At 31.5% G+C, this 13,595-nt stretch overlaps 1 protein-coding gene across 2 annotated transcripts; it reads right to left on the reverse strand.

The window, feature by feature from the left end:
* Nucleotides 1-1,350: 1,350 nt before the first annotated feature.
* Nucleotides 1,351-11,149, reverse strand: LOC100817329 (vacuolar protein sorting-associated protein 52 A). Of its 2 annotated transcripts, XM_003554679.5 has the most exons (20): nucleotides 10,855-11,149; nucleotides 10,623-10,717; nucleotides 10,468-10,525; nucleotides 10,282-10,377; nucleotides 10,021-10,122; nucleotides 9,656-9,739; nucleotides 9,309-9,389; nucleotides 8,620-8,763; nucleotides 8,415-8,506; nucleotides 7,518-7,599; nucleotides 6,511-6,693; nucleotides 5,679-5,794; nucleotides 5,532-5,590; nucleotides 4,770-4,870; nucleotides 3,869-3,919; nucleotides 2,979-3,158; nucleotides 2,765-2,899; nucleotides 2,541-2,615; nucleotides 1,998-2,055; nucleotides 1,351-1,914 (listed from the first exon to the last, which is right to left on the reverse strand). In XM_003554679.5, exons 1-20 carry the CDS (start codon nucleotides 10,879-10,881, stop codon nucleotides 1,610-1,612), a joined length of 2,124 nt encoding a protein of 707 aa, XP_003554727.1. In that variant the 5' UTR covers nucleotides 10,882-11,149; the 3' UTR covers nucleotides 1,351-1,609. The 2 variants fall into 2 exon arrangements, with proteins under 2 accessions (XP_003554727.1, XP_040868683.1); XM_041012749.1 differs by lacking the exon at nucleotides 10,855-11,149 and having other exon boundaries at nucleotides 10,468-10,540; nucleotides 10,623-10,700.
* Between the last annotated feature and the right edge of the window lie 2,446 nt (nucleotides 11,150-13,595).

Below are 13,595 nucleotides of genomic sequence, written 5' to 3' on the forward strand. Positions count from 1 at the left end.
ACTATCCAATATCCATTCACTCCATCGATGGTAATATGACTAAAATGAACTCTTATCACTTCTCACATTCTTGTTAGACATGCCACACATTTTGTGGCCACAAAAAATCCATGATACATTATCAAGCAGAGATAATGATTGGCTGATGTTCTGCTTCCTTCTCCTCTGTCAGTCCCCAATCTCCTTCCCTTCTATGCAGGTCCATAGCCTTTTTCCTATGATACATTACCTTCCAATGCCCAAACCCCCTAAACATAGCCAAGTTCCCTAACCACACAAGACATTAATCCATCATAACCAACATTTTCAAGTCCATAATCTTGTGGCTAATCAAGGATCCCACTTTCATCACATGCTTTAAAAATATATTTATTTCACCTGTCATCTAGAACCCACAATCGTTTTGCAACAGTAGATAAGCTTCAAGTACTTGTCTGAATAAACTTCTCCGATGAAAATTCTCTCGTCAACTTATCACAGACTGTATTTTAACTACAAATATTTACAGTAAACAAACAGTCTTGCTGAGTAAAAAGTAAAAGTAAAAAAAGGCACCTCTTTGCAGGTTTTGTGGTGTGCTGCTAAAAGGTCATTGTATTTGATTTGCAGATCGGAGAATTCGGCTTTCAACTTTTCATACACTGAGATGGAAGGACAGCTTAATTTCTGTTGAATGAACCTACCATTTTTTGTTTAGTTTTGATGAATTCAACATATTTTGCCTTCTGTGTCTGTTTATTTCATGCCGTTTTTTTTTTTTCTTTTTTATCTTGGCTTAGGTCAAAACAGGTTGAACTCATCAAATCTATCAAAATTAAATATTCTTTAAATTGTAATATGAAATTTAAATATATTATAAATGAAAGTGATAACTTTCATATATCCCTCCCCTCCAAAAAAAGAATTATATTTTTGTTCCGACACAGCTTTTATATTTTCATCATCGCCTTGGCCCGTCATTAGTTTTTCTCCTTTTCACTCTTCCTTCCATCCAATATAATGTACCCAAAAAATTATAAAAACATTATTTACAGCGTTCTTTTCTCCCTGATTATATGATGGTTAATAGCAATAGGGCTGCCACTGATCAAAATAGAGCAAATGCTTTTGCTTTATGATTATTCGGCCACTCGAATGCTAACACCAAAAAACCCCTGCCTACTGAAAGTCTTTTGAGGGTGACGAAGGCAGAGTAATAACGGCATGTATTGATACATTGGCATGCATCTTCATATTCTGTGAATTCATGGATTTCACTATTATTATTGCATCTAGTGTCATTGGCTATCTGTAGAGAATGCTTAAATCATGGTTTGATAAAAAAGTCTACAAGAAATTACTCAAAATATATATAAGAAAAAAACAAACATGAACAACTGATGTGTCTTCCATTATACAACAACAGTGTGCTTTCTCTTTTACTTGTACTTTTGTAATTCCCAAATAGGTTGCACAAAAAAAAGCTCACTTATTTGGGTTTCCCGAAAGAAGCAAACTATCTTTTCATTTACATACAGGATCCAAGAGAGTTGTTTTTTGGCATAATACTACATGGAATAGCATTCATTGTGAATTAGATCCGGTAAATAACTATGACATCCTCGACAAATCAGAAAGTCCGCGAGTATTTCCTAATTTCATACATGATTGAAGATATGGAAACAAGATCCTTGTTCAATGCAGATCCACCGACGATTCTCTTAATGCAATCCGAGAGTCTTGTGTAATAAAGCAACAATTGAGTCAAGGCAGCCCTTAAAATCTCCATACCACACAAGAAGTTGCTGAAAGAAGTAATAACGTCTTTATGCATCAGCTCTATTGCAGCCTTCCACCTACTCGCAAAATCCTTCACTAGTGGCTCGACTTCCGCAACAGTTATGGGCTTATCCGGACTTGATGTTGGGTCCTCGGCTGATAAATTACACACAATCAAGCCCACATTTTTCAAAATAGAAAAAAGAAAGAAAACAATGTGTCATTGTTATGATACTTACAGGCTTTGGACTTTACAAACTTGATTAAATCATTAAAATGTTCTTGAAGCAGTTCTTCCTACAAGGGATGAAGAGAACAGTGAGGACAACCACACGTGAGAACAAGCGGGAAAATTATATATTTCTTTGCCTAGTATAATTTATAGGCACCCTTTCCCCTTTTTCTAATTTAAACCACTTGTTATATTTATAACTATTGTAGGTCCTTTCTCCAAGTTGGAGATCATAGTCATCATTTCTGAGGTCTTATCTGCCTAAATGGTTTCCACTTCCTTTCACAAGTAACAAATTGAGTTCTCATGAATTGAATGGTGGAGAGACTCAGCATGCTAGTGTTATTTGAAAGTCATTATCTCAAGTTTAGGACTTGAAACACTACAATTTTCTAGGCGGGTCTTAGATGTGAACATTATATGGCAAAAGAAACAAGAATGTGAATATATAGCAACAGAAAATTCATGTGCACATTTCTTCCTGAAACCATCAAAATACAAACTTATCATTGTATTGAAACTGTATATACAAGAAATTGATTGTGGTTACCACAAATATTGTTGTATTGCTCTTTAGCAGTTCCTCAAAGTGCATTTGAATTTTCCCACCTTCAGGACCTGCTTCCTGTAATCAAGCCAGTGGGAAAACTTTAGTTGTCAAAAGTCAGAGAACAACCTATCTGGTTATGAAAACCACATTGCAAACCCTTGACCTTTCCATTGATTGATGCAGATATAGCTATACTTTAAAACTGTTATTTTAAAGATTCCTACCTTCAGAACAGTAATTGTCATATCATAATTGTTTATAAGAAACACAGTTTGTGATTTTGGTTTTGGGAAGTTCTTCGCAAGCTTGATAAATAAGTCATCAACAGCCATTCTAAGTCGTTCCAAATTCAAATCAAGCTGCAATTGATCAGAGGATAGATTATATTAGAATTTTACAAAAGAGAACTTGGATGACTCTAACTTTTATCATACTAACCTGACCATCTCCACATTCAGCGTTTAAATGGATAAGCGAAGCAGTAAACTCAGCATAACGCCTCATGACATAGTGAGGATGAACGTCATCTTCCCATAATGTCTTCACATTTGCATTACGCAAGCTGTTGAGGTGCATGTCAAATACCAATTTAAATCGAGGCCACAAGGATATATTGACCTGCCCAAAATAAAATTAGCTTCATCAGGGATCAATAGTAGTAAATTCTATATGATATACAGACACATTATCTTATTAGCACCCAGTCCATATAAATCCAAAGGTAACTTCCAACTATGAGCCAGATGCAAGTAAGAGGGATATCAGAAAACCAAGAATGTGTATATAAATAGAAGAGGTAATAAAGAAAAGGGTGAGAAGGAAGATGAATTGGAGGACCGGGGATTCAGGAAAAAAAAAAAAGTAAAATAAATATCCTCCACACTCTGCTTTGTGATATTTGCCAAATAAATAAATTTTCTATATATTGTACAAAAATGTCATTTACATTATGTAGCAGAAAATAAAGTTGGAAAACCTAGTGCTGTCATAAAGCAAATTCAGTCACACTTCAAAGTGGGCAAAGGGTTAGGAAGCCATCAACATATTATACAAAAAAAATGTCGATGAACATTATCCCAAATGAAAACAAGGAGAAAATCTGGTCAGGTTTGAGTTTTCCGGTCATCAAAGAATGTCAATCATATTTTACTTTTTCTCTTTTATCTCTTGTTATTTCGACAAGAATTACATCCAAGTGACTTTAATACCTTATAGTGAATGGAGCTAGACTCACAGCTCAAAGCATGTACTAAAGCTATTCCTAAACACTCTCAAGAAAAGACTAATCTAGTGTAAATAAGTCTATAACCATTGCATAGAAAACTGACCTTGTCTAAATATGAATCCAAGCATGGAATCCGTCTCCGAGACATGATGAGCTGAAATTGAAAAAGTCAGTAGCAAGCTGATTGTAAAGGTGAAATATATTCAAATGCACCAAGTACATCTGCTAAAACATGCCGCGCACTACAATTTTTTATGTTGATTGCTATATGCTTCTAACAAAGTTCTATGTCTGCATATGTTTTATGTGCTAAAAAAGTTCAAGAGCAGAGAGTCATCAATATATTCATGATGTTGCATGGATCATTTTGACATTATTCATTCATATGGTAGTTCCTTCCTAAATGATGTTCCAAGCCCCCCAACTGTTAAGTGAATTCTCTCTCAGTCTGTTTGGAATCAAATATTTTAAGAATTGATTTGATTTAAAAATGAAATCCTTTGATTATATAGATATGATATAAAAATTGATTTCATTTGGAAATCCCTTTTCAATAGTTGTGTGCAAATAGAAATCCACTCAAATTTGGTTGGATTTGACTTAATTTTAATTTTAATTGTTGAAATTGATTTAACCTATTTTATGTAAACTTCTAACATAAAGTCAACTCAATTTATCTTTAATGTGTTCCAAACATGGAATCTGATTTGTAAATAAATTCAAATCCCTTTTTATATAATGAATTTCAAACATAAGAATTAATTCATAAATCAAATCAAATTATTTCTAACTCTTTAATTCCAAACACAACCTTTGAGAATTTCAGGAGGGGGTTAAGATTCAGAATTAGATTCTTGGAACTTGGAATAAAATGCTATAACTGTTAAGAATCATCCATTGAGATGACACATACTTAGGCTAGAACTGTCTTAATTAGCATCACTATGGTTTTTGCTTAGACATGTTCTTTTCACCCAAAGATCAAAATCAGAGTAAAACATTACCTGATGCTTGTGTATTATTCGAATCATAAGCATGAGACCTATAGCATCATAACAATTTGGAAGTATAGAATTGAAGTGCTCATCAATGACACCAAATGGACCTGAAAATACCAAAGAGCAAATAATAAGGGTCTGCTTGAAAACCCAATTCTGAGATGAAATGGAATTCAACACTGAAGTGATCTAGTGGTGTTCGTATAATTAGAATATATAATATACAATATATACCACAATGAATTTAACAAATATACTTTCTTGATTCAAATTCAAATCATTACAGCAACCGCCACCAAAGCCGTTTTCCAGAAGGTAGGGTGGCTATATGAATCGAATTCAAACCATTATAACTAATTCTTCGAAGAGATCATTAAATTCCAAATCCTTCTGAATGGTTTCATTTAGTTTCTTTCTTGATCTAGCTCTACCCCAAATTATTAGGCTATCCATCATCTACCAATTCTTATAACTAGGGCCTTTAGCAGTCTTCTTCTCACAATGCCCAAACCATATTAGATGCTATTTTACCTCCTTTTCCTCACTAGATGTCACTCCAACTTTCTATCCAATATGAATATTCCTGGTCTTCTTTCCTTGTATGATCATCTTATTTCTCACAATAACTAAGTTCTCATCAAGGTGACAATGAATCCAACAATGTTCACCTCACATATCAATAAGCTAAAAGTCCTCCTTATGTATACTATTTGTTTAATTTTAAGTGAAAAATTCCTCAAAATAATCAAGACAGTCCATAAAAAATACCTGAAAAAATTTCATAAAATATAGATTCTTCTCCAAAGAAATCATCACAGAAATTATATCTGCATATGAATGAAAATAATGTCAATATGCTTAATAGTGACTTTATGCTATGACAACATGACATGACATAGTGAACTTTTAGAGTACTCTGAAGTAGCAGTATCCATCAGCAGCTTCTGCAAGCTCCTGAATAGGACCTCATATGGATATTTATTGGAGCTGGCTTCAGCTATATGAGGAATTAATGCAGGTTCATCAATATCCTGTTAACAGTAGAACAATTAATGTACAGTCAAATATGACGCAGTTATCCAAAAGTCTGTAAAATCTGTGCAGAGTCGCCTAATAATATATCAATTCCTATTAAACCATGCAAAGCTCAAGAATGACTTAATATTACAACAAAGGAACAAGTGTACTCTGATACCATATTAGAAATGAGATATCTTACCCCCACTCCTTAGCATTAGGAAGATGAAATTAGCAAGACTGGACATCAATGAGCGACCCAAAATAAAAATTGGATAGACTCTAATATCATATTAGAAATGGACTAAATATAACTCAAACCCAAAAGCTAGCTTAAGAAGGGAGAGGGTTGCCAAAGCATTATATAGAGTATTTTAACTATGTTCCTTGTCAATATGGGATATCTTAACAAAACGTGATTTCTAGTATGAATCTATTTATTTGTTGAATCAAAGTAACGTCTAACTAATCATTATTGCTTTATAAAATTAGTAATAGGTCCCTAAATCTTCAAAACACAACTTGCTAAAATAAAAATATGTATTTCTTTTCTAACAATTGTTTTTCCTAGTTTTAAAATTGACCTTCACTCCTTGAAGGAAGCTATTGACATCAATAAAAATATAACTAAATTAAATAAACACATGGATTTCTAGGCCAATTTGATTAGTAGTCATAAAGAGAATCACATTGCATGAATTTCCTTATTTTTTCCTGGACAGGGTTATACCTTCAATATATTAATCCTATCCCCAAGAGCAAATACAGCAGATCGATTCTTCAGTGGTTCCCTTGCTCTTATGAATAGGCCACTGCTTCTAGTCTCTACACCAATTAAATCATTATATGTTGCTATATCCAATTGTAGTTTCTCCAATGCTTGTATATAAGCACGGAAATGAGCACTAAGAACCTGCAAACATTCAACAGCATTAGCTTATTTCTTAAAATTATCTTCAATTTTACTGTTTCTATAATTCTATCTAAAACTATCCCAGTGTGGATTGTGAAGGGCTTATTTGGGCTTGTTGAAGTTGCTTATGGCCTTCCCATGGGCTCTTTTTAGTTTATTTCAGTAAGTTTCATGGAGAAACTAGTAAGCTTTACAATCAGACTTATGAATAAGCTCTCATTTGACAAGAGTTTATTGGACAAGTGCCTAATTATGCAAATTTCAGCAAATACAACCCAAAACAAAGTCTTTTATGCAAATTAATGATTTAGAACTACAAATCTGTGAAGATTAACAATAGACTAATCAGGTATAGCATCAAAGACACTTGATTATCAACCTAGAACCATTAACATCTTCCATACAGTAGTTGTCCTTGTCAGGCCAAAGCAGAGCTACATAAAGTCTCCAATGCTATCATATCCATGTCTCATTTTAAACTGCATTTAAGAAAAAATATTTTATGTATTTTTGGTGTGGTGGGCTTTGGCTTCCTTCATTATTGAACCTAGATTTAGGTAGTATCATAATCATACAAAACAAGGTTTTCGTCATCAGATTACAAATTTAAAGGAGGCTTAGGTTTCAAAATACTAAACTAAACTTATCAAACAAAAAAACTCTCTTGAAGACACATGGGCCATGATGTTCATCTAAGGTTCAATATACTTTGAAACAGATGCTGTGGATCAAGATTATAAACAAAGATAAGTACATCAAAAGCAACCAAACCTTTTCTACTCCTGATAGCAATATTGATTCAAGATTCTAATTTTAACAGTTACCTTGTTCATCGTATCAATGTATGCTGCATGAACTTCATTATATATTTCCTTGCCATGTTCCTTGAGGAAGGAAACAACATACCTACACATGTATACTTTCATTCATTAGATTAATAGAGAACCAAAAGCACACAACATTACCAAAGTGATTCCATAATTTAAAGGAGAGGGGGGCCGGGGGCAAGAAAGTGAAGTATAGATTGGTATATTTCACAGCCTTCCAATGTTGGCAGGCAACCAAAACATTTAATTGAATACTTAGCAAATAGATTCTTCAAGATTAACAGTTCTGTTTATTACCAAAGGCTCTAATGAATTAGCTGCCAGTGGGCACTGTGCAAGAAAGACTGAAATACACACCAATTTAAACAAAATAATATTTAGTCAAAGAGGAGATTTGCTCGAATACCATCTAATTATCCAAGAGAGACACATTTAAAACAAAGTTTGTAGCTGTTATCAAGTAGATGCAATTACATGCTAGAAAAAATTATTAATTGGACTTTGAATAAACTGTCAAGGAGTGGCTTATGAAGCACAAATCAGCTTCATAGCAAAAAAAATGTGATATAGCAATTCAACCAAATGCCAAAACCAACAGCGAGTTCCATTTCATCCAAATCCAAATAAAAAACATGAGCAAATGTTGCCAATAGATTTTGAAGAAAAGGAAAGGGTTAATTATCAAATAATCCGTTAAATTCAGGATATTAAAAGGTAATACAAAGAATAAAATCATTCCATTCAAATGGTAACCAAATCCATAAAATACAGATATCCAGAAACACAGGTTTCAGAATGAAATAATTATATTTTCACTTATCTCAACTCTCAAGTCTCAAGAAAACACCACCATAGCAAACTACTATGATCTAAGAAACAATAAGAAAAACTCACTTGTATTTTAAAAGGACACTTTGTTGAAGTATTTGGATATTTGTTTTGGGCTTTCTCAGTGCATAAAGTTTCTGAACAATAAAGTCAAACACCTGCAGATGGAAAGTCATGATGATTATTTTTTTACCTATTAAATGGTCAACCAAATAAAAAGAAAAATCAGCAAGAAAAAAATATTATTCTTATTATTTTAGGCATCAATAACCTTTGAAACTGCTTTCTGCCTGAGCTTTTCAAGCTCAGGTTGGACATCTTTTAGAGCTTTTGAAGCTTTAACCATTGGATCTACTTCTACAAACTTCAGTTTTTTACTGAGAACCTCAATAGTTCTCATATATTCCTCATTGACCTGAAAAGAAGTCCAAAGAGTACAAGTCTAATTAAAAGGGAATATAATGGTAACATGTAATATATAATGAAAACTATACACATTAAGAACCAAGTGATCTAAATGAAAATCAAAACATAGACCAGGATGATTAAATTGAAATAAACTAACTCTAGGCAAAAACATCAAAGAAGATCCAGAAGATGTATCTCAGCGGAAAATATAAACTGTCAATCTAGACATTATTCTCAAATTCAATATAATCATTATACATTTTATAAATGTTTCCATGGCTACCAATGTCTAGATAAGTAAAAAATAAGATATTGAGTCTATAACATCATAAACAAGACGTGACCGATGGTGTGAACAATCAAAGTCACAAACAAAGCACCTGAGATCCTCAATTAGAATGTTGGTTTTGAAGTCATGAAAACTGAAATGTATGTAAAATGCAAGCAAAATAGTATAATACTATAGGAAAAGATTAAATATTTTCCACACCACCAAAAGCAACTTATGCAATATTGGTGGAGAGAAGTAGGTCATGAAAAAAATATATATACCTCTCCATCAACAAGAACGTCAACCATCCTTGGAGGGACTATTATGTCCTCCACAAACTTAGCCAATTTGGATTCAGCCACCTGTTGGATGAAACAAGACAAATATCAACACAAGTAGATATAAAAGATGAAAATGGAGAAAGAGCATGTGATAAACATTAAAAGAAATCCAATTGTTAAGTGTAAACAGCCTTCTGATGCAGGTTGCTTCCCAGATCAAAAAGGATAGTAAGTTACACAATACTAGTCATTTTGCTTTGGTTGTATTATTATTAAGCAAAGGCAAAAAGGGTGGTACAATTTATGAACAACTTTGAATTTTTTTTGTCTAAATTAAACATTCATACCTTGCGATTCTTAAGTCTCAAACTCATATCCATAGACTTCTCTTGGAGAATCTTTATGTCCGAACTAATGGAACCAATTTCAGCCTGATAAAAAATAAGAAAGATTTCATGATTTAATATTCAATATATACAAGAAAAATGTAATCCAAATTTTTTATTAAATCCTTCAAATTATTGAAGGTATTCTATGAACGTACATGGTTTTAGTTACATGACTATTAAAGATGAAATATAGGTCAACAAGTATTTCAGCATTGCAGAGTGAATCTAATAATTCTCATGGGGATAAGTCTTCATAAAAAGAGAGGAAAATTGAAGTGTCAAATTCAAGCTTCAAGATAAAACTTACTTGGCCAAAATCATACCTGAAATCCACTTAGAAGAGTTTCCATCTGTGATAGGATACTATCACAATCATGAATTTGATCATGAAGAGAAACTAGATTATCACTTTCTTTAATATAATCCTGCAAAAAAGGGAATAGGAAACTAATCATCAAATCAAGCAAAAGCAAAAGCATTAGCTGAGTACAACCAACCACACTTTAATCAGATATTCATAATAACCAGGATAAGCAAAATAAAATGGAGGAGCTGTTAAAATTTTCAGAAAATTGACCACAAACCTGAATTGAATCCAATTCAACTTTGCGCAAATCGTTCTCAACTCCTTTTGTATAATCCCTAAGTTTGGTACCTTTAGAAAGTATATTTGCAACTACCTACACAGAACAAAGCAACATAATAACTTAATACACGCTGATCCATTTCAATAGCAGCGTTTTCAACACAACAACGGCAAAGTCACTCACATCATTGTTCTTACACTCTTCTAGTTCCTGTTCTAGTCCTTCCAACGATATATCATCGCTGCAAAATCAACAACTAGTAATATAATCTTGATTCAAAAGTTGCATGCTCAAAAGTGCACGAACTGGAAATAAACTTAGTAGAAAGTGAAGAAGACCTGCTTGGATCATCTTCCAAAGTTAGGTCTCCAACAAACGCTCCCAAATCGAACACATTCTTCTGCGCATCGTTGGTTTCCCCGATGGAGGGACTCTGCAGAGAGCCGAATGAGCAAAAGATAAAAAAAAGAGAGAGAGAAATGAAAAAGTGGTGATGACAATTGACTGAAACTGGGAACTAGAATCGTTTCAGCTGAAGTGCAATTGAAAAGAAAGGTGACGGGTTCGCACCACTGTGGCTCCGGCGACATCGGCCATTGTTGACGAGAGTGTGAAGTGTACGGAATGAGTCGTCGTGTGATAACTGAGTGGATTAGAAGAAGCGCGGCTTCAAGTTCAGCATCGTGAAAAACAAATGCAACACATCGTTGTTTGGATTGGATGCGATCTGAATGGATCCACGAAGAAGAAACTACAAGCCTGTACCCGATACCAGTCGAAAGAAAATAGAGAGAATGGGATCGTTCGGGGAACCAAACCAAATAAAATTACCATATCATTTCTAATTTTCTATAATTTATTGTAAACCCCAAAAAATAAATCCATTACATGTAGTATAAAATAAGTTTCCATTAAATCAGTGCGTTCTTGTGGATATGTTTTTTATTTTATGATATTAGTTTATTTAACATTAATTATATTTTTAAATATTGTAATATAAATAAACTTATTAAATTAAAATAAAATAATTTATATTTTTCTTGGATCATCTCATGACATTAGTGTTATCAAGATTAATGAAATTTTTCTCACTAATCACATTCTTAATGAGACCCACATTAATATCACTCCAACAGATAACTTGTTAATAAGTATGTGTGTTTTAAATATTTAAAAATTTTACCTCATAAAAAAATTAATGATAAGTAAATGTTGAATGATTTAAATAAATATTTTTAACTTTTTTAAGATAAATAAATATTCTAATCTCAACTCTTGAATAAAATAAGGTTTAAGTTTTGCATGTTGTATTTTTGGAATGTATAACTATAATTATAATCCCCTAAAAAATTATAATTATAATTATTTGTTTTTAAAAATTAAAAACACTCATGACATGTGAGACCAAACACATCATTAAACATTTGCCCCGTAAATAAGATACATTTTATATAAATCTAATCTTTTTTTTAAGGACATATAAATTTAATCTATTTTTCTTACTTCTATAGTTATTTTTAATCACTATAATTAGAATATTTGTTCATTGATAGAATCCTAAGATATCTCACAAGTTTCGATATCTTGAGTTGGTCATGAAACTAATTCTTGATGCATAGCTTAGTCATATTTCAAGTTATTTTTCCCTCCCGAGATATGTACTTTACAATATCGAATCCAAATCTTTTTTATACAAACTCAACGTGCATTACAAATTTAGTTACACTCGTTAAATATATTGTTGTGTAATAATATATAATATATATATTATGATCTAATTGAGTTGGGTCAAACTTAATTTTGAATATAAATTGAGTCAATCCAAAATTATACTTATAAAAAAAATTATAATTTCTAATGCAGTGTTAATTCTTTATTATTTGATAATATTAACTTAATATAATGATAATGCTTTTAATGATGTTAATATCAATGATAGAGATCAAACAATGTTCGAACCCTGGGGTATTATTCGTTTATATAGTTTTGGGTAAATAATTATTTTTTGTCATTGAATGTATAATTCGTTGATAAATATATCCCTGAAATATGAAAATACAAAATGTAATTCCCGAAAGTGTAAAAATTGCGACAAATATATTCGACTGTTGATTTTTTTTGTCACCGTTAATAAAACATTCAAGATTTAAAAAAATGAAATATGAGATATATTTATCTTTTAGTTATAGTAGATCGTGACTAATTATTATAATTTGAAAAATTTTATAATGATTGATACACTGTTACAATATTTATCTTGGAAAATTTCTACTGTGACAAACAAATTATGGTTGATAATCAATATTATCATCACTATTTATTTGAAATTATGTTTGCCAATATATATTTTAAGTGATCCTTATAATATTATGCTTATAACGATAAAAAATGACAAAAATTCACCCTGAAATTATATTTTACCCTTAAATGAAATGAAATTTCAAATGTAACAAATTAGTCCAATATAAACATATTGATATTTAGATCCAACAAAAAATTACTGACATTTTTCTCCAATAAAAAAAATATTGGCATTTTTGTCTAACAAAAAATTATTAACATTTACGTCAAAAAATGATATCTTACTGACATTTCCATTCAATCTAGTCATCATGATCACATTGACAATTATTTTGACAAATTTGTCTCTCTCTACCACGTAAATTATTTTATTAACGGTGACAAACGAAAATTAACCGTTGGATATATTTGTTGCACTTTTTACATTTTCGGGAACTAAATTTTATATTTTTATTTTTAAGGAACGCATTTGTCAGTGAAATACACAGGACAAAAGTGACTACTTATCCTATAGTTTTCCAAGAGTTATAGGTTGGGTGGTGTAAAAAAATTAATTTTAATTTTGTATAAAAATGTAACAAAATAGAAACTTGTTTTTTCTTACAAAAATATCGCATTAAATATTTTTTAAAATAAAATATATTAAATTAGTTTTTGATCCTCTATTTTATTTTTTAGATTTAATTTGGTCCTCTAGCTTTTGAGATTCAATTTGGTATTCTAATTTTAAAAAATGATTCAATTTGACCCTACTACATAAATTGGATCGACGGTATTAAAAAATCGTAATTTGTGATGGTTTAAAACCATCACTAAATGATTTTAAACCATTACAAAATGCATATTTCATGATGTAGTTAGTTTAATTGAAATGAAATGATCAAATCGATAAAAAAATTAGATGACCAAATCAAACCTAAATAATAAGCTAGAGGAAAAAAAATAATTTAACAAAAAAAAACAACTTATCTACATGAAGCATAATAATAATTCTATAAAAGGAAAATTAA

This window comes from Glycine max, chromosome 19, assembly GCF_000004515.6.
Source record: "Glycine max cultivar Williams 82 chromosome 19, Glycine_max_v4.0, whole genome shotgun sequence".
Lineage (NCBI taxonomy): Eukaryota > Viridiplantae > Streptophyta > Magnoliopsida > Fabales > Fabaceae > Glycine > Glycine max.

Excerpts from the sequence above, each read along its gene's own strand:
- LOC100817329 (XM_003554679.5), bottom strand. The coding sequence starts at position 10,881 with ATGGCCGATGTCGCCGGAGCCACAGTG. Across the intron at positions 3,920-4,769 it reads GAATAATACACAAGCATCAG|CTCATCATGTCTCGGAGACG; the intron begins GTAATGTTTTAC and ends TTTCAATTTCAG. Across the intron at positions 2,900-2,978 it reads CTGAATGTGGAGATGGTCAG|CTTGATTTGAATTTGGAACG; the intron begins GTTAGTATGATA and ends GATCAATTGCAG.